Source organism: Poecilia reticulata, linkage group LG7 (genome assembly GCF_000633615.1).
Source record: "Poecilia reticulata strain Guanapo linkage group LG7, Guppy_female_1.0+MT, whole genome shotgun sequence".
Taxonomy (NCBI): Eukaryota; Metazoa; Chordata; class Actinopteri; order Cyprinodontiformes; family Poeciliidae; genus Poecilia; species Poecilia reticulata.
Window position 1 is genome coordinate 16,347,906 of NC_024337.1, and position 18,203 is coordinate 16,366,108.

Consider the following 18,203-nt stretch of genomic DNA (forward strand, 5'->3'; position numbering starts at 1 on the left):
CTCAGGAATCTTTTGCAGGTGTTAAGAGTTACTTTGTTGATTCAGATGATSAGGTCAACTCGTTCAGAGAACCTTTTCATGATATGCTAATTTTTTGAGACGGGGATTTTGGGTTTTCATGAGCTGTWTGCCAAAATCATCAACAATAAAAGACCTGAAATATTTCAGTTGGTGTGCAATGAATCTAAAATATATACGAGTTTAATTTTTATCATTACATTATGGAAARTAATTATCACAATATGCTAATTTTTTGAGGACCTGTATAGTTTCATAATTTCTTTTAAATGGGCTTAATCTATATGTAAAAGAATGTCCTTAATAGATTTCCATAGAAAACGTTAAACCTAAATTTATTACCCCCATAAATATACAAGTTTCTATTTAATCTAGTACAAATAAAGATTTCCTTATTTTTCCAAACCCTTTTTTTTTGTAGTGATATCTTGTCACTGTACTTTAATGGCAATTTTACAGTGTATTAAAAACCTGAATAGTCCCTTTACTATCTTTACCATCTTCCATACATTTAAAAAGTTTCCAGTAACTACATAGAAAATTAAATCAGGCGCAACAAAAGCAGTTTCTGTATCATTTTTTTTTAATTTAAAGAAAAAGCTGATAAAAAGAAAAGCAACTCAATATAAATGTAACAGCCAACACAGCACACCAGAAGATTGAGAAAAATACAAAGTCTCAGGGAAGAAAGGGAGAAACATGATAACAATAGTGTCAGAGTAATCTTGTGATGGTTGCTGAACGTTTTGTGATCCTATAGCAGGCTGTAGACATGTTTTAAATCCTACCACCTGTTTCACACCAAGCTGTGGTGGTCGGTAGACGCCCGTTGTCTTTCAGCTGCTTCACATTCATCAACATTCATGGCTACAGTCCTGATCCCGTCTTTGGTTTCACTCCTGGGACAATTTCTTAAAAACATCCCCACCCCAGCCTCCATCCTCTCCCTGCCAGTAGCAAATCCATCCCATTTCTTATTTTTTTTATTACACATGCATCTTTATTTTCCCGTTAGCCACCCTCTTCTCCCAGGTTCATATGAAGTATTCCTTCTTTTCACTCACACCAAGTGTGGGGGACTCGTCATAGAAATAATCTCCTGGAGCCAGCTCCCCCGTCGTCCTGTAGTCGCCTTTGTTGCGGCACATGTACTGGTACAGTACGTAAGCAATAACACCCAACGTCACCAMCATGGCAAATATGACCACTAAGATAAAAAAAAGAATGGCTTTAGAATCCAACTGTGTCCTAAAAGTGACAAGAAAAATAACTTGAGAGTAAAAACTGATACCTCCAATAATTGCGTTTTGGTATCCTTCATCAATTGTTTTTGTTCCCTCTGTGGAAAGATATTGTGCTTTAAAGATTTTTACATCTCAATACAGTAGTAATTAAATTAAAACAGTGAAACTCAGACTCATTACGCATATTGATACATTTAAGGAGTGTTTATTTCTGTTGATTTTGATGATTACGAATTATAGTTAATGAAAAATGTTATGTTGGTTACAGCCTAACAACTTTAGTTATCAATTATTCTGATGATTAATTGATTAAGTTAAACATGTTTAAGTTAAACACATTTAAGTTTTGGCTCAATTACTCCTGAGTAGGTTCTTTTAGAGTCTGTGTGCTCTAGTAAACGATCAATTACTAAATGAGTTGATCATTTATAATTGAATCATCACCATTAGTCATTCTGTCTCAGCCTACACAATAAGGGAAAATGTCAACACTGCAGTTGTCCAACAGATTCTCGTCAACAAGGTACTTAAGCCACAAAAAGGTCAATAAGTTGGCTGTTCACATAGTATTCAAACTAATTTGAAAGTTTAGTGGAAGGAAAAATTATGTAAAAACAACAGGGATTGCTCCAATCACATGGATTGATTGAATGCAGTGTAAATGCAGCACTTACACAGATCAATAACTAATTGAGTCATTAGAAATGATAATTACATTTAACCTGTTGAGCTCAAATTAAATGTTTAAATATGAATCASTTCACTTTCTGTAACGAGTCTTCTCTCCTACATGTTTATTACAAAACTGTGCAGCCACAATATTAACCACTTTACACAGAAATCAAGCACTTTTCAAACCTTGAAAACATCTAATTGAAATTTTCAAGGATTTCAAGTACCTGATTAAACGCGTATTCTGTCGACTTACTTTTCATTACGTTTGCATTTCAGGGTTAAAATCATTTCATTGAGCAGTTTGTTCATAATAAACTGAACCAACAGAAAAACACTTTAAATATGCACTCTTTTATTAGCATCTGATAAAACGAAGGTAGCTCACTCTTCTTCTACTGCTTATTAAAGTGACTCCATGTGGATAATGCGACAAAAACAGTGAAAAACAAGGAGTGAAGGTGTTACCATAAAAAACGGAGTCGTTTGCTGGTTTATGAAAAGCTGTCAGCCACAAAGTTGAATCTGCAGAAAAAACAAATATATGTTTATGAAACGGAACATATTGTGACAGAGTATCCGTTTGCTGTGACTTTGCTCTGAAAAGAAAAAGCAGCAGTTTGGTAACTTTATCTGTTAAATGCTGAATACTCACTCCGCATCACAGCTTGCTGTGTAAACGCGCTTGAYGAGTTCAGAYCTGTWCCTGGAAGATAAGGGAGATGGTTAAAAATGTCAGAAAACACAATCTCAATGAACAAGGGCTACTTGTGTAACAACCCATCATGTTGTGATAATCTAATCTGATTATTTTGGATTAGGACTGTAACATAAGGCATTGTTCATTTTAAAAAAAGAAAATATTATGTATGGAAAAAATKTCTTTTCTATTTGAGTGTAGAAGTTTTCTTCTCCCTCGTTAAGAGTTTAGACAAACATTTTTTATTTTCTCTGAATATTTCAGAGAGCAGCAGAATTTCTGGACAGTAACACGCAATAATCAGCAAAATATGCTTTATATACCTGAAGCATTCAGTAGGTGTCAGACTGGTTCTAATTTTAGTGATTCATTGTTATTTTATATTCATGTGCATTTTGAATTTGAAGGAGATGGAAATTGTGGCATAATATTAAGGAAAGTGTAGATAAAAAGCAGAAAATAATGGGGTTAGGGAGGAAATATGGAGCAAATTACTGTCAAAAATTTCTACATTTCTTACACATTTACAAGAAAAATTATAAACTTAACAAAAAAGGGATAATTTCCCTAATAAAAGGCAGATACTATCAATTAGCATATTCTTTGCACATTTTGACTTCAAAATGACAGAACATAATAGTTTTAATAATGTGAAAATGTGTTTAATCCTGGAAAATTATCCTCTGTTTTTTAAATCTGACTTTTAAATCCATTTTTTAAATGACAGAATGTCCCAGTTTTTCTTGTAAATATGGGAAATTAATCTAGAAATGTCATTAATTTTTGCTGGCCACATTTCTTACTTTTTATCTACATTGACCTAATAAAATTATTTTGGCTATATTTATCACAACAAATTTTATTTCCGAGTTCTGACTTTTACAAAAATATATAATAATGTCTAAAAGTTTGTTTTTGAATTGTTTCAGCATGAAATCATAAATATACAGACATCTTTGAAGATCAATGCGCTTACCTGTTATTTGTCATTATATATGATTTTCTAATGTTGCCTGGAGGAACTAATATGCTGCTTTCTGAGTTTCACACCAGAAAAAACAACAAAAATCCCTCCTGAAGTCTAAACTCTGACCAAAAGCTGCTAGAATAGTTTTATTTGAATTTCTGACCGCTACCATCTGCAAATTTGTGTGTGGTTGTTCATCAACACACCCTAAACCAAACAGCTTTTTATTTCCTATTGGAGTTACAAGAATTTCCAACAAAAACGTAGAATTATCTAAGAAAACATATTTCATAGTTATAAACGTGACCTTTGGGCTAAAATAAAAAGTTCTAGGTAATTTCCCACTGTGGAGGGTGTATTCTGCTATATTATAAGTCAACGATTGTAACCACTTAAAAGGGGTTGATCATTAATTTGCTTGTTGAATATTTCATGACATTGTTTTAAAAATTCAGTGATTTTCAGTCCTCAGTGTAAATTGATAGATGGGAATTACTTTAATTTTAGCTTTGAAAAGCCAAACAGTATTAATTTTCCCCCACTGCACATGTTCTTTAAATACTCTGATGAAAATGTTTCATGCATAATGAAGATATAAGTCAAACTATTTTCAGGTTATAAATGCAGTCATTATGGGCATCTGTAAACACAAACTGTGTAACTCCAACTTATAAATCCTGTGGTTCACAAAGTTTTTGGCTTTTAATCCATTTAAAAATGAAAACGTGAACAACTTTTGGTTGGATTTTCACTAATAATGCACGATATATCGGCCAGTATAATTATTTTTTCTTAACGTCAGTCACAGTCTGATAAATAAAACCGGGTCGATATTAACAAATATTTGTTTTCATCTTGTCATTTGTTTCCCAAAATGTGTCAAAACTGAGAAATACAAGTAATATCAGTAATTATCAGTTTTAATAGCAACAATATTAAATATCGACCCAAAATTTTATATCCGCACAGCCCTAATTTTTACTAAATAATATGCTGCTTTAATTTATTCAAGTCCTGATATCTTCGTTTTTCTTGTACACTAAACCACATGCTGTTTAGGTTATTTTTTCAAGAGGATCTCAGGACTCAAAATGGAGTCTCAACCCAAACTTTGGGAGTCAAAAGTTTGCTTATGCCTTTAACAACACTCCTAGACTTAATAAATACTCACTAAATCATAAAACGAAGCGATACGTTTAATATATGCAAAATGTGAACTTACTGTTCATTGTGAAGGCTGTGTGAGTTTGGCTACCTGAAAGAAAGGCACAGATTAAACATTGACAGTTTCACCAACAGTTTACTTGAATTTTTAACAAGCCGAGGTGCTCAAACAAACATTTCCTGCTTTACAACCTGCACACTTCACCATCCAGCTGAACGAATGACCTTTTAAAAAAAGCCAAACCTCTTTCACACCAGCCTTCACTACGGTCCGTTCACTTGTTTGACCAGAAAGCGGACTGACCTCCATAATTTAATAAAAACCAGGCCGTTTACGGCCGTCACATAAAGCTCTCCCATTCAGCAGTTAATCAATCAGACATTGTTTCACCGCAGCTGTTGTTTGGGCTTACCTGAGGGCGCAGCAACAGCTGTGGAACAACCGCGACACGAAACCTCAACAAAGGACCAAACAACCTTTTTTTTTTTTTTTTTTTTTTTTACGGCGGATAAAACAACAAAAACAAAGAGCAAACACTCTCTGTTGTTTTTTCGGGGTTTAAGTTTTAAACTCCGACTGACTCCACCAAGTGAAACTTAACTGCGTGGGTGAAATACAGTAAGAGCAGACAGCTTCTGAAGACTCGTGAGTCGGGAGGGAGACGCTCGCCGTTTCCGCCCCTCCCTTTCCTCTTCTGCTGCCTCAGAGATCCTCTATGAAACAGATGCGCGACTCTGTTGGTTAAAATGCGACACAACAAGTGAACCCGGAAGTGGCGCTGCTCGATCCGACGGACAAGTTGTTGTGGCCTATTTGAATGAAAGAATGAATGAATGAATGAATGAATGAATGAATGAATGAATGAATGAATGAATGAATGATTGATACCACTGAAACACCTTATAATCTTTTAAACAAATACCTTTCAGAGTAATGACTTCTTCCTTGCTGCAGGGCATTTTGGGCGATTTAGATACGACTCACTAATTTGGTTTTCTTGTATGAATGTGGGTAATTTTTTACTTACACACTGCATTTTTAATTTATATTTGTCTTTAAATGTATGAGTCTTAGGSACAAACGATAATCTATCTGGGCATTTCCATGGTATATTCCTATGAATAAATGAACATGATTTCTACAGTTCATGGTGAAATTTTACCCAAGGACAATTCAGACTTAATTTGATATCATCTTATTTATGGTATTTTGATGTTTTCATTATGCCATACAAGGAAGCAGTGTGTCTCAGGTGTGTGTTTTGTTGTTTTTCAATTAAAATATGTATAAATATTAATTAAAATCTTAAAAGAAAACAGAATTTGCATTTTCAGACTCAAAATGCCTTGTTTGGCCTGACACACTTTTCAGTTTGAAGCATTTTCCTCTTTCAAATTGATTCTGTCAAACTCCAGACGTACATTGAATAGAGAATCTGACAACATTAAGTTTGAGCAATTACAGCTTTATTTCTTGTTCRTGCTCAGCTGTAGAAAAAAAWTAAAACCATGTATTGATTCTCATCATTAACTACACAATTATGTCCAGATTTGTGTTGATCTATCACAGCAAAGCTGCAATAAAAACATAAAAATTAGTGGTTGTAATGTAGCCAAAATGTGAAAAAGTTCAAGGTGTACACATTTACACAATACGTTACATGAATTACACAAATTTAAAAAGCAATTTCAGCTCTTATTAAGCCAAGCACAACACACAGAGATGCACTGCAAACTCTAACTTATTAGATTTTTTAKTAATAAATGTTAGAAATATTTCTACGTATCATTAAATGTGTAAGATGTTATTAATCCCTGACAATCTTGACTCATCTCACTTTGGTTTTGGCCTTACAGTTAGTAGAAACATAAAAATTATCAGTTTAGTTCAGTTTCTTCTAATAAAAGAAGCTCAGCACAATGTGSCACCTTGTGCATTTATSCTAATAAACTGTTTATTCAAGAACRCTTCTGTTTGGTTTGTTTTCATTAAAATGAGAAGCTCTTTCTGGGGCAAACTTGATTTGATTGAAAGATAAATGAGAAAACTACCAGAAACATCAGTCATTAAACAACAGTTGGACTCGTCTGCCYGTCTGTCTTCTTCTTGACCAGTTGTCGTTTTCAGTCTTCTGTTCAGGCAGAAGAAGAAAAAAAACATAAAATACTGAAAGTAACCTGCAAGTAAGGTGCAGCGTGAATTTATGAAATAAAAGAAAAAACAAACCTGTTTCTTTTTTAAAGTGTGAAACCTTTAAACCGTTGTGGTCTTTGAGTCGTGGGTCGCTTGTTTGTCTCCAGCACCATCCTAAAGAGAACAAGAGTTAAAACATGTAGGAACAAACCAGAAATAGAACCAGCATGATAATGAGGAGACCGACCTTGTGAGGAATGCGCAGGTCGCTGGTGTCAGAGTTCAACCCGCCGACGTCGCCRTTCTTTAGACCGTTTGCTTTCTGTGAGTCAAGGGTCGCAGAGGTGTCTTGTTCTTCTTCTTCGATGTGCAGCGTTTCGCTTTGGACTGCCGACAGCTGCATCTCCAAGCTCTCCGACTCGCAGGAGTTGTTCAGTTCAGAGCTGCTCTCACTTGGTGGAGCTTTTTCTCCATCTTTTTTATCTTCTACCTCTTTGGAGCTCTTCCCCTCTTCGCCCTGAMCGCCGGCTGCTCCGGACTTCTCTTTCCCAGATGTTCCCGCTCCGGCTTCCTCCTGCGCCACAGAGCTTCGGTTCTCGGAGCGGCAGGAAGTCGTGTCCAGCTCTCTGGATTCGGACGGGCTCCTGTTCAGGGTGGACGACCGAGAGGAGAAGCCGAGTGTGCTGCTGTCTCTGGACAGAGTGCTGTGGCGCGGTTTATCCGGAGACCTGAGACTGGACCGCAGGCTCGTTCTGGGATTGTAGGTCCGGTTAAATTCAGAAAAACTGGCCTTCCAGGCCCTGGGTGACAGCAGAGTCCGTCTCTTCAGGGAGCCATACCTGAAATAATTCACGGGAATGTGACAACTTTTTATATCTGCAGTGACTGCAAAGGTTTCACAGCCAAACCTTTTCAAATTTTATTAAGTTAAAGCAATTAATTGGTTTCATTGGGAAAGTAGGAGAAAGATCAGGAAAAGTAAATTAATGCATCGATTTCAACAATTCTGAAAAATAAAAATCTGAAAATTGTATGTGTGYTCATTCTCCTATGAGTTAAAGGTGACATATTGTTATTCCTTGAATATTTCAGGGTAGGTCTATGGGCTACACAAAACATTGTCATAATTTTTATTTTTTATTTTTTTGCAAATCATTCTTATATAATGATGTTTCAGACTGTTCTGATTGTTCAGATTTAGCTACTTTTGTGACATCTTGTCACTTTAAATCCAAATAAACTGCTGGCCAAACTCAATGTTTTCACTCACATGTGAAAATGGCTGGAAACAGATGCATAATTATACAACTGCAAATCTTTGAAAAGCACGAGTGGAGCCTCCTCCACACCAGAAAGTGGTTTCTATATGCTAAGTCGACAACAAAACACTTGTCTTTTCCAGCAGCCATTGCACTGCAGAAACACTAAATCTTACCAAGTATTTTTAGTCTAATTTCTTCCTCAAATATCTTTTCCTGATCCATTATAGCTCAATAAWCCTCCAGCTGTGATGGATACATGTGAAAACATTCTGTTTTTATTATTTTTATCAACTGTATGTACAGCCTAGAGGGGGAAACGTACCTCTGCAGCCCCCTCACAGCAAACGTTTTGTCAGGATGCTGAGCCTGCAGCTCTTTTATCACRCACTGCAGATCAAGATTGAGCTGCAAGAGGACACGGGTGGTCAAAACAAGATAATCTCTCCACGTTATAATTGTGTTTCACTTCAAAGCGAGACATACCGTGCTCATTTCCTTATAGAAGATGTCTCGTAAATTAGACACAGCTGAGAAGACAGTCACGTAACATCCGATGCGGCTACAGGGAGAAAAACACACAATTTATTTAAAAAGACGCGAAAGAGGAAAGAGAAATGTAACATTGCAAAGAAAGCTATCGGACCTGTCATAGAGGACAGGCAGCTCCTCTTTCAGCTCATTGTTGATCCCRTCATAGACGTTTTTGGCAGCTAGCATCTCTTCCTTTGCCTGCAGAGTGAAAGGATTGATATTTAAGCAGATGAAGGCACACGAAAAAAAACCTTCTGAGATTTTTAATGCTCTTTCAAAGACCTTGCTTATCTTGATATCGTCCCTCTTCTTGGCGGTCTGCAGAGACTCAAGGGTGTGAAGGGACGAGTCRTAGTCCACCCGTTTTCTTCCCCTCTTGGCAATTTTCTCCTACGAGTTAAGAAGTAGATTAACAGAAATGTGAATTTGTTCTCATGCTTCTGTTTTGTCCACATGTTCAGCTSTGTTTCCCTGCATTACCCGAACATCCGGGAACTGTCCCACGTAGGACTCCATGGTGCGGACGGCCTGGTCCAACATCTTCACCTCGTGGTCGTTCCACAGGAGGTCCTCGCCCTTCAGTAACCGGCGTAAACATTACRTTAATTATTCACTAAAGCTGCAGTATGTAACTTTTATAAGGAATATATATTTTTACATATTTGTTAAMACTGTCGCCATACCGGGATAGTTTGGTACAAGATCGATAATCTGTAAAAAGATCAATCTCCTTCACTTCTTCCCTGAGCTATTATCGCCGTCTGAAGAAATGCACYGCTCCCCGATCAAAAACAACCAATCAGAGCCAGGAGGCGGGTCTTAACAATGTCAATCAATGGCATGCACCTGCTAAATGTTCTTATGGCGGAGAAACAACTTACAGTTACAGGGAAGCCGTTTATCTGCCGTCATAGGTGGCTATGCTAGCTAGCACTAGCATTCTCAACATACTATGCTAGCTGCAGCATAACAGCAAGAGGGGAGAAAATGGTGGAATAAGCAGCATCACACAAGATTGTGATTGACAGCGCTAAAAACCACTACAAAGCACTAGCGGAACAAGTCRGCGACATTAAATACACCTTTCTCATCAGGTGAGGGCGCACTTTTTCCGTCTACAATCAGACATTTAAGCAACTTGAAATCATTCCTCCCTCCCTGACACCTCCACCCCCATCCGGCCCGGTTCRGGGGGCAGACGCCCCCCCAGCCCTYCCTATAGCTCCGCCCCTGCCACAAAGGACTCATAAATGTGAATTGGAAGAAAAATGAAGCATAGTTGTTTGGGATATTTATTTTTTTAGCATTTATTGAAAGAAAAATCTGAAAATTGTGTTGGGAGTTTATATTCAGAAATACTCAATATTTTTGTGAAACAACTCCAGACTGATTAGTTGTTTCCATTTAGCACTGGGAGCACTGGGAGAAAGCAGAGGAGCTTGATTTATTTGTCTCATACTATACTGCCATGGCATAATGACAGTTTCAACAAATATGTAAAAAWCATTTTTTATAAAAGTTACATTTTGCAGCTTTAAGACAGATAGAAGAATGAGTTCAACCCCTGTGGTTTCTACCTTATTTATTATAATTAAATGCTCTGTTGCATCTATTATTAATATTTAACACTGTTGGAGTCGCGTCTTCATTAATAAGCAACTGGGGATAAGTAAAGTCTATTCTATTGTATGCATGTTGCTGTTTTCTCTCTGTCACTAACCTCAACAATGGCTCCCAGGTCTTCCTCTCCAGCCCAGTCGCTTTCATAAACATCAAACAGAGACTGAGAGAGGCGTCTTGACGCTTCACGCATATCTGCAGAAAGTACAACTTATCTGAGACCAGCAGATGGCACAAATCTACATCTGCTGCACGTGCAAGCATCCACTTCATACCTCTTATTGCATCAATGTAGTTCCGTAAGTCCTTGTACATCCGGTTCCCGTCTGTCTGTGAATAGAAAAGGATTTGCGATGATTTAATGCGTTTAAAAAAGTATTCAAACCCCTTGGATTTTTACAGATTGTTTTCAGGGCACAAGAGAAAACTTTAATGCATTTTGACAGGATTTTACAGTAAAAATCATCATAAAGAAACAAGAAAAATGATGCGTAGTTATTTTGGATTTCTTTTTCTAAACATTTATTTAAAGGAAAATCTGAAAATTATGGTGGGAATTTATTTTCATAAATACTCAATATTTTATTAAATCACTCTTTGATTTCCATTTGTTCTCAATTGGATTTAGGTCTAGACTTTGACTGGACCATTCAGTGACTTTTGACGGCAGTATGTTTTTCTTAGCTTTTATTTAAGGATGTCATAGTATAGGGGGCTGAGTTTTCAATATTTTATTTGTAAACAATTTCAAAATTCGTGTTTCATTCCTTCAATTTAACGAGCATGAGCTGAAGAAATGCACCGCTCCCCAATCAAAAACAACCAATCAGAGCCAGGAGGCGGGTCTTAACAATGTCAATCAATGGCATGCACCTGCTAAATGTTCTTATCGCGGAGATAAGATAAAGTTGTTTTACCACATAAAAACCAAAGAAAACATTAAAATTGGTCGTTGTGAAGTAAAACTAATGTAGATTAAGAGACATGAATACTTTTGCAACAGGTTTAGAGCGTATTTGTGATTATTAAGAATAATTGAGCTTAAGGTTTTGTTACCTGCTGGTCGTTGAACATCTGGAGGGAGCTTTCAAACTGATCATCTCTCGTCTCCATCGACTTTCCAAGCCTTTGCATCACCTGCAGTAAAGTAAAAAAAACACCTAAATCTCTCCTTTCTTTTCTTGTTTTGGTATTTGAGAAACAAGAAATCCTAAAGTTTGCACCTTTTCTTTGCCTCTGCTCAGCTGTCTTTGCACTTTCTTAGCAAAATCGCCAGAGTTGCCTTTTGGGCTTGTGCTCTCTGCCATGTTTGAGCTTGTCTGTTTTTATTCCTGAGAGAAAAACACACAAAAAATATAACAAGACACAGAGGTGAATTTTTCTTTGTTCAAGAAGGATATGTATGAACTAATCTTAGTAAAACTGACACAAGGAAAACATACGTTAAAAAATAATGAAACTAAGACAAAATACTTATCATTTATTTATTTGGGTTGACTTATCTGTCTTCTTTATTTCAATAAAACATTTATTGTTTAGTGTATTCAAGATTTAATGACCTGACAGTATTTTAAATGTGATAATTTTGGCCGACGAGACAAAAGAGTTTAAAGAGCACTGCCGCAAAGCAAAGACGGAATCTGTAAAATGGCTAAGGACCGGTCATGCTGTGGGTCAGTTTCTTTTCCTAAAAGTCTGGGAATCTGTTAGAGAATTAGACTTTTTACAACTGAAATGAAATGTTAAACTATTTTAAGACTTTTCTAAGTAGTTATTTCTTGCCACTGTAAATAAATAACAGTTATTGACAGTTAACACTTATTGATAATAACTATTTAATCTGGTTACAAGAGGTAAAAATAAAAGATGAGTACATTTCTGGCCAAAAAAAAAAAAAAAAAAACTCAGAAGTTTTTAGATTAATCTAAAAATAATTTATAGAAAAAAAAAGGGGCATTTCTGGATGTTTAAAGTTGAAAATTTACTAGAAAAAAATCAGAAATTTTGAGATTAACCCCAGAAATTTTCTAGAAAAAAACATGGAAAATTCAGTTTCAAAAGTAAATTTTTTAAAAAACTTTTAGAAATGTGTTTATTTATTTATTAAGAGGAGGCGTAAATTTTTTACAAAAACTGACATTTTTGGGTTTTTTATAGAAACAGACGCTCTTTGAACTACACTACCCAGAGTTCATTGCAGAACCCGCTTCCTGTGGACTCGCGGTGGTGAACTTTACCCAAACTGTTGAGTATTTGTCTGTTTTTTGGAGGCGTGGCTTTATGACAGGCGCTCAGATCGCCGCGCTGCTCGCCGCGCTGCAGGACATGATCATGGGAAGCACTCTGGCCAAATGCGCCCTCACCGACCTGGGGATCCAGTGGGCCGGCTGGGCTCTGGCTGCAGCTTTCAGAACCGAGAAGTTTTACGACTTGGCAGGTAAAGCTCTTGGAGCTATGCAGCGCCTGTTTTCATATTAGCAAGCTATGATTTCATGAATCTTCAAAACGACTCGAAGAGCTCAGTTTTACGTGATTACGTGATTTATTTTTTTAATAAAACGTGCTTTATGCGCAGTCATTTGGATGTTGATATGTAATGATTACAAAAGCTGTGTTCTGGTATTATCTAAAGTGGATTTGTTGTGAAACGAGTCTAGAGGTAAAACTCCTCCTTCAGCTTTAGCAGAACCAATCAGCGCCTCCAACAGCACAGCAGGGGCGCACAAAGCAATCATGGGACCGCGGGCGTTGCTAGGCACGAGGAAACCCATTTGTTAATATTTTAATTTCATTTGTTTATTTAGTACATTTACATTTTAAAATGAACATGTCACATGATGACATAAACAAAAGTTTTGAATGAAAAGGAGCATTTTGAAGGAAAAAATCTCAAAAGTCAATTTGCTTACATCATAGGCAGCTAAACATTTAACACAAAACGCACAATGTGTTTATAAAAAATTAATAAAATAATATTATCTTTATGATACAGCACTCTACTGAATCAATATACTTAATAATACCTTAATAGAATATTATATTTTATTATTTTTTAAAAGATAAAGCCCTAATGTTTCATTTACAAAGCAGATTTAAGCTTAAAGTTGATTTTTGTAGCTGCTAACATGCTAATGTTTGGGAGAGGGAACTGCAGATTAGGGTGATGGCAAAGAGGCCTTCAGAGGTCAAAATATAAACTATCAAAATACCAGCAGAAAAATAGTAAAAACTGGTCAGCAAAGGCTTAGATTTATACGAAGGCTTAGATTTACTTCAACGCTAATAAAGGTTTGTCCATTTGATCATGAAGAATGGTATAAATTATATTTGACATGCCAAAATCAGAAAGAAAATAGGTCACAAGGTTATTGATTGAAAATTTTTGTAGATTTTTGGCAGGGTTAGAATGCAAAGTTTTCTCAAAGTTACATCTTCCAAGTTTGGACACGTATGTGCAACATTTCTTAAATGTCCTGAACCTTTATGGTGCCATTTTCAAATTTAACTGGCCTGACTTGGACTCACTGCCCAAGTAAAATGGGTCTGACAACGCCTTCATGCGGGATCTGTTGCCTAATATAATAAAAAATGGAAGGAAGCTTTGTAGGTGCCAGTGGAGAAAGTTCAGCATTTCATTTTTTCATTTTTTTCCAATGCTTATACCTCAGAAAAAAATGTTTTCTGTGTATCGCTATGGCAACAATAGCACTTTTGCAGCAGTTTAGACAGCAGTTTAAGTTGCTGTGATTTATTTAATTTTTTCCCACGATTCTTTTATTCGATTACAGATTTGAACAAATCCAACATCACGCACCTTGAACAAAATGACTAGAGGTTTAAGAATGAAAACAATGACTTGATTTGATGATAAAACGAACTTCTGTCCAAACCCACGAGGAAATAGTTCAGGATAAGTCCAATCAGGAAGTTACCGGTTTTCAAAGTAATTTAGACGATCTTAACCCTTTTGTCAACTTAGAGTTTTCAACATTTCCAAAAGCTGCAGCTTACCTGTCGATAGCTGTAAAACGTATATGTATTTTCCCACTAACGAATCACCTTGACTGTTCTTCTTACTCGTCCTCTCCTTGTTCTCCGCTCCACTTTGAACTTTGGAACCAATTGTCTACAGCGCCCTGGGTAAAAGATTTATTAGACACGCCTTGCCCTGCAAGAAGTGGAGCTACACACCATAAATTCAGTAATTCAGCTCTGTCTGTCTGTCTGTCTGTCTGTCCTTTTGAAGGCTCAGGCACATTTATACTACTGGCACACCTGAGTCGGATCTGGGGAGGAGCGAGCCACACGCGGCAGAAGGTGCAGACCGGGTTGGTGACAGCATGGGGGCTCAGGTGAGAAAGTCCAAAACGTCGCAAACCAAAGCAGTTCAGTGTTAGCATGAGGCAAGGAGCAGTTCTTGGAGAGGTCAGATGAGGTACTAATGAGCGTCTAAGTTTAAAGTCAGGCCACTGGAGTTAATGAATGATGCCTTAGTTAATGGAAACGGATGCTAACCGTGTTCTCACTGCAGGCTGGGCACATTCCTTTTCCTGCGAATCTTGAAGGACGGTCATGACCGCAGGTTCAACAGTGTCAGAGACAGCCCCGGGACTTTCTTTGTTTACTGGACTGTTCAAGGTATCTGCAGAGGAAGCTGCACACCGCCGCTTTCTGTCACATTAAAACCAAACACCGTTTTACATTTTACAGAGACGTTATGCACAAGATAAAGTAGAGCATGTTTGTGACATGGAACATGTAGATATCCGGGTTTACAGTAGAAAACTCGCCTGGTGGCCGAGGCGGTCCACCATGTTTTTATATTAAAAGACAGGAAATGTGCTATGGGTCGACATCGTCACAACTATGGAGTCTTAAAATAAAAAAATATATAATTAAAAAGAATGTCAATCATTTGCACTTCTGTTTAATCCAGATTAAGTCAGCGGCTCCATCAGGGCTTCAGGGGCCCCAAAAATGCTAATATTTTAACACAAACCACATATACATAAATGTAACATTTGTTTACTGAGATGATCAATGCTGCTAAATTTGATACATTTTTTAATTAATCAAATTTAATTTGATTAATTAAAAAATTAAAAAGATAAAAAAAAATTTAAATGAAAAGATTTTCATCTTTTAATTGAAAATATTTTAATTTTCAATTAAAAGATTTAAAATTGTAGGGGTTGCACAGTGGCGCAGTTGGTAGAGCTGTTGCCTTGCATCAAGAAGGTTCTGGGTTCGATTCCCGGCCCCGGTCTTTCTGCATGGAGTTTGCATGTTCTCCCTGTGCATGCGTGGGTTTTCACCTGGTACTCCAGTTTCCTCCCACAGTCCAAAAACATTTGAGCTAAATCCGCTGCATTGTGCATCTCTGCTGGATACAGAGAAACAATTATGTGGCTTTAGTAGCTCTTTGATTTCATGTCTGTTGAGTTTCTGATAAGGGCCACAGAAACTGTTTTGGTTGCCTGAGCTTTATGGGACGAGTTCTTCTGTCTTATAGCACACTGGGGGAAACTCTCAATATGTTTTGTTTTTTTATTTTTGACCTGTTGGTATGGGGGGCAGGGGAAGCCATGAAAATCTGCTCAAGGTCCCAAAAAAAGCTTGCGCCGGCCCTGGATGTAAGAGCCACAGATCTATGCAGCAAAATGTGGTTCTGAATGCAAATAGATACCACCGTTTTCAGAAGGAAAAACTCATAAAACCGTCTTCTTTCTCCCACTTCACAACTTCCTACATTGATCTACATCAGAAAATCCCAGTGAAATTGATTGAAGTTTGTGGTTTTACTGTGATAAAGTATGAAAAGTGCTCTTTACCTTCTCCCTTTCTGAACCAGATCAGCCTCCCCGTATTAATCAGTGTCTACTTTCTGGCTCCCTATATGCATTTATTCAAGACAGTATTTACTCTGCTTTAGATGCATTTTTTTGTCATGGAAGGATTAAAGCAAGGCTGAATGAAACTGATTCATCTGTTTCTGTTCCTCTAAGCTGTGTGGGTATTTATGACCCTCCTTCCCACCCTCATGCTGAACACCGAGAAGCGTAATGTGCCTCTGGGGCCCAGGGACTACATCGGTTGGACCGTTTGGGGTATTGGCTTCGCTGCCGAAGCTATTGCGGATCAGCAAAAGTGGCTTTTCAAGCGCGACCCAGATAATGCTGTAAGTAAGCAGGCTTGTTAGTCTGAAGGCCCTAGATCACTGGTGTCCTACGTTTTTGTGACATGAGCCAAAATCATTGAGTCATAATACAAGAAAAAAAACTAAAATCGAGTAAATAACAGTGTCCAACTTTTCTTTTTTTTTGTAGGATAGGGATGTTATTCATTATAGATTAAAAAAAACTTAAAAAGGATTTTTCATGTTTACTATTTTTCTAAGTCTTTTAGACTCAATTGAACCAATTTATTTTTAATTATAAAAAACATGATTTAGGTCACTTTATTCCAAAACACTTGCTAATATTTAGCCAAGTTTAATAAATTAAATAAAACTTATCTGGGTGCCTAAAAGTCAGCTTTCCAGTAAAATTCTTGATAGTTCTTATTATAAAAGCTTGATTATAAAAAGACAAATACTTTGTTGTATTTAAAGGGGGCATATTATGCAGAATTCACATTTTGCAAGTTTTTTTTTTTTGTACTTCCATTTCAGTTTCGACTGCTCCTAAAAACACCCACCTATTTTTATTATTAAATAATAATTTTATTATTAAATAATATATTTTTTGGTGTCTAGATAATGAGCCAGTTCAAAAACCTACCTAATGTAAAGTCACAATGTAAAGTGCTTGGGTTGCCCGTTACCTAGCAAACTAAGCAGAGTTCCAGTGCGTTACCTAGCAACCCAAGCAGAGTTCCAGTGCGTTACCTAGCAACCCAAGCAGAGTTCCAGCATGTTCAGTCAGTTATTTTTCCTGCTGTATGCTCTGTACAATGGCTGCTAGAAAAGACAAATGTTTTGTTGTGGACTTATTAATGCTTTTTAAAGATGTACGGTTGTATAATTGCAGCCATTTTCACGTGTAAGCGTTGAGTTGGGGGGCGTGGCTAGCAGCAGGTTATTTGGATTTAAAGTGACAGCAGCTCACTCCGAAAGGAGCTCAAAATAGGCAGAATGGACCAGATTAAAAGATCATCAAAGGATGATTTTGTGCCAAAGGGGTAATGAACATGCTTTGCATAGCTGGACACCCACACTCTAAATGCCTTGTTAGATCTAAAACAACAAATAAAATGTTTCTGCTTTGTGTCCACAGGGGAGATTCATCCAGAGTGGACTGTGGGGCTACAGCAGACACCCCAACTACTTTGGGGAGATCCTGCAGTGGTCGGGCCTTTGGCTCTCGGCCTCGTCCGTCATGCAGGGGCCTCAGTACCTGAGTGTGGCGTCTCCGCTGTTCGTGTGGTTTTTGCTGCGTTACGTCAGTGGCATCCCCATCCTGGAGAAGCAGGCGATGAAGAAATGGGGATCCGAGGCAGCCTTCCAGGACTACGTTAAAAACACTCCTCTTCTCTGGCCGTGGCCCAAGTTTTGATACCGTTTACATTCGCTGTACGCATCAAGGGTGCAAATTTTACTCTAATAAATAAGCGTCTTAAAGATATTCCGACATCTATGCAGCATTAAGTCATGAATTTTGTCATAAATAGGCCTGAAAAGTGGTTATCAGGCACCAAGAGGGGTATTATTGATGCGACACTGAAGAGGCATCATTAAGAGCAGTTATCATTCCTGTCTGTATCTTCAGAAACCCCACTGAGGGAAAACAGAAACCAGTTTTGGGAAATATTTAATGAGCCAATTACTCTGAAGAGGGGAAGCAATCAGAAAAACCACAAACCAATTAAGAGCTGAACAATCTGGCGTCAAAAA

The 18,203-nt window shown here is 37.3% G+C and overlaps 3 protein-coding genes across 3 annotated transcripts; 1 reads left to right on the top strand and 2 right to left on the bottom strand.

The window, feature by feature from the left end:
- Positions 1–583: 583 nt before the first annotated feature.
- Positions 584–3,235, bottom strand: LOC103467790 (small cell adhesion glycoprotein homolog). The gene is made up of 4 exons (XM_008414467.2): positions 2,590–3,235; positions 2,403–2,459; positions 1,310–1,357; positions 584–1,225 (listed from the first exon to the last, which is right to left on the bottom strand). Exons 1-4 carry the CDS (start codon positions 2,594–2,596, stop codon positions 1,053–1,055), a joined length of 285 nt encoding a protein of 94 aa, XP_008412689.1. The 5' UTR covers positions 2,597–3,235; the 3' UTR covers positions 584–1,052.
- A 2,008-nt stretch (positions 3,236–5,243) lies between these two features.
- Positions 5,244–14,514, bottom strand: bin2a (bridging integrator 2a). The gene is made up of 13 exons (XM_008414465.1): positions 14,324–14,514; positions 11,536–11,643; positions 11,369–11,449; positions 10,588–10,642; positions 10,413–10,507; positions 9,173–9,268; positions 8,975–9,082; positions 8,805–8,890; positions 8,645–8,720; positions 8,484–8,566; positions 7,147–7,738; positions 6,993–7,073; positions 5,244–6,897 (listed from the first exon to the last, which is right to left on the bottom strand). The coding sequence occupies exons 2-12, from the start codon at positions 11,617–11,619 to the stop codon at positions 7,020–7,022; spliced, it is 1,410 nt and encodes a 469-aa protein (XP_008412687.1). The 5' UTR covers positions 11,620–11,643; positions 14,324–14,514; the 3' UTR covers positions 5,244–6,897; positions 6,993–7,019.
- Positions 12,553–17,942, top strand: LOC103467789 (uncharacterized). The gene is made up of 5 exons (XM_008414466.2): positions 12,553–12,749; positions 14,559–14,664; positions 14,844–14,950; positions 16,318–16,490; positions 17,587–17,942. Exons 1-5 carry the CDS (start codon positions 12,593–12,595, stop codon positions 17,863–17,865), a joined length of 822 nt encoding a protein of 273 aa, XP_008412688.1. The 5' UTR covers positions 12,553–12,592; the 3' UTR covers positions 17,866–17,942.
- The last annotated feature ends 261 nt before the right edge of the window (positions 17,943–18,203 follow it).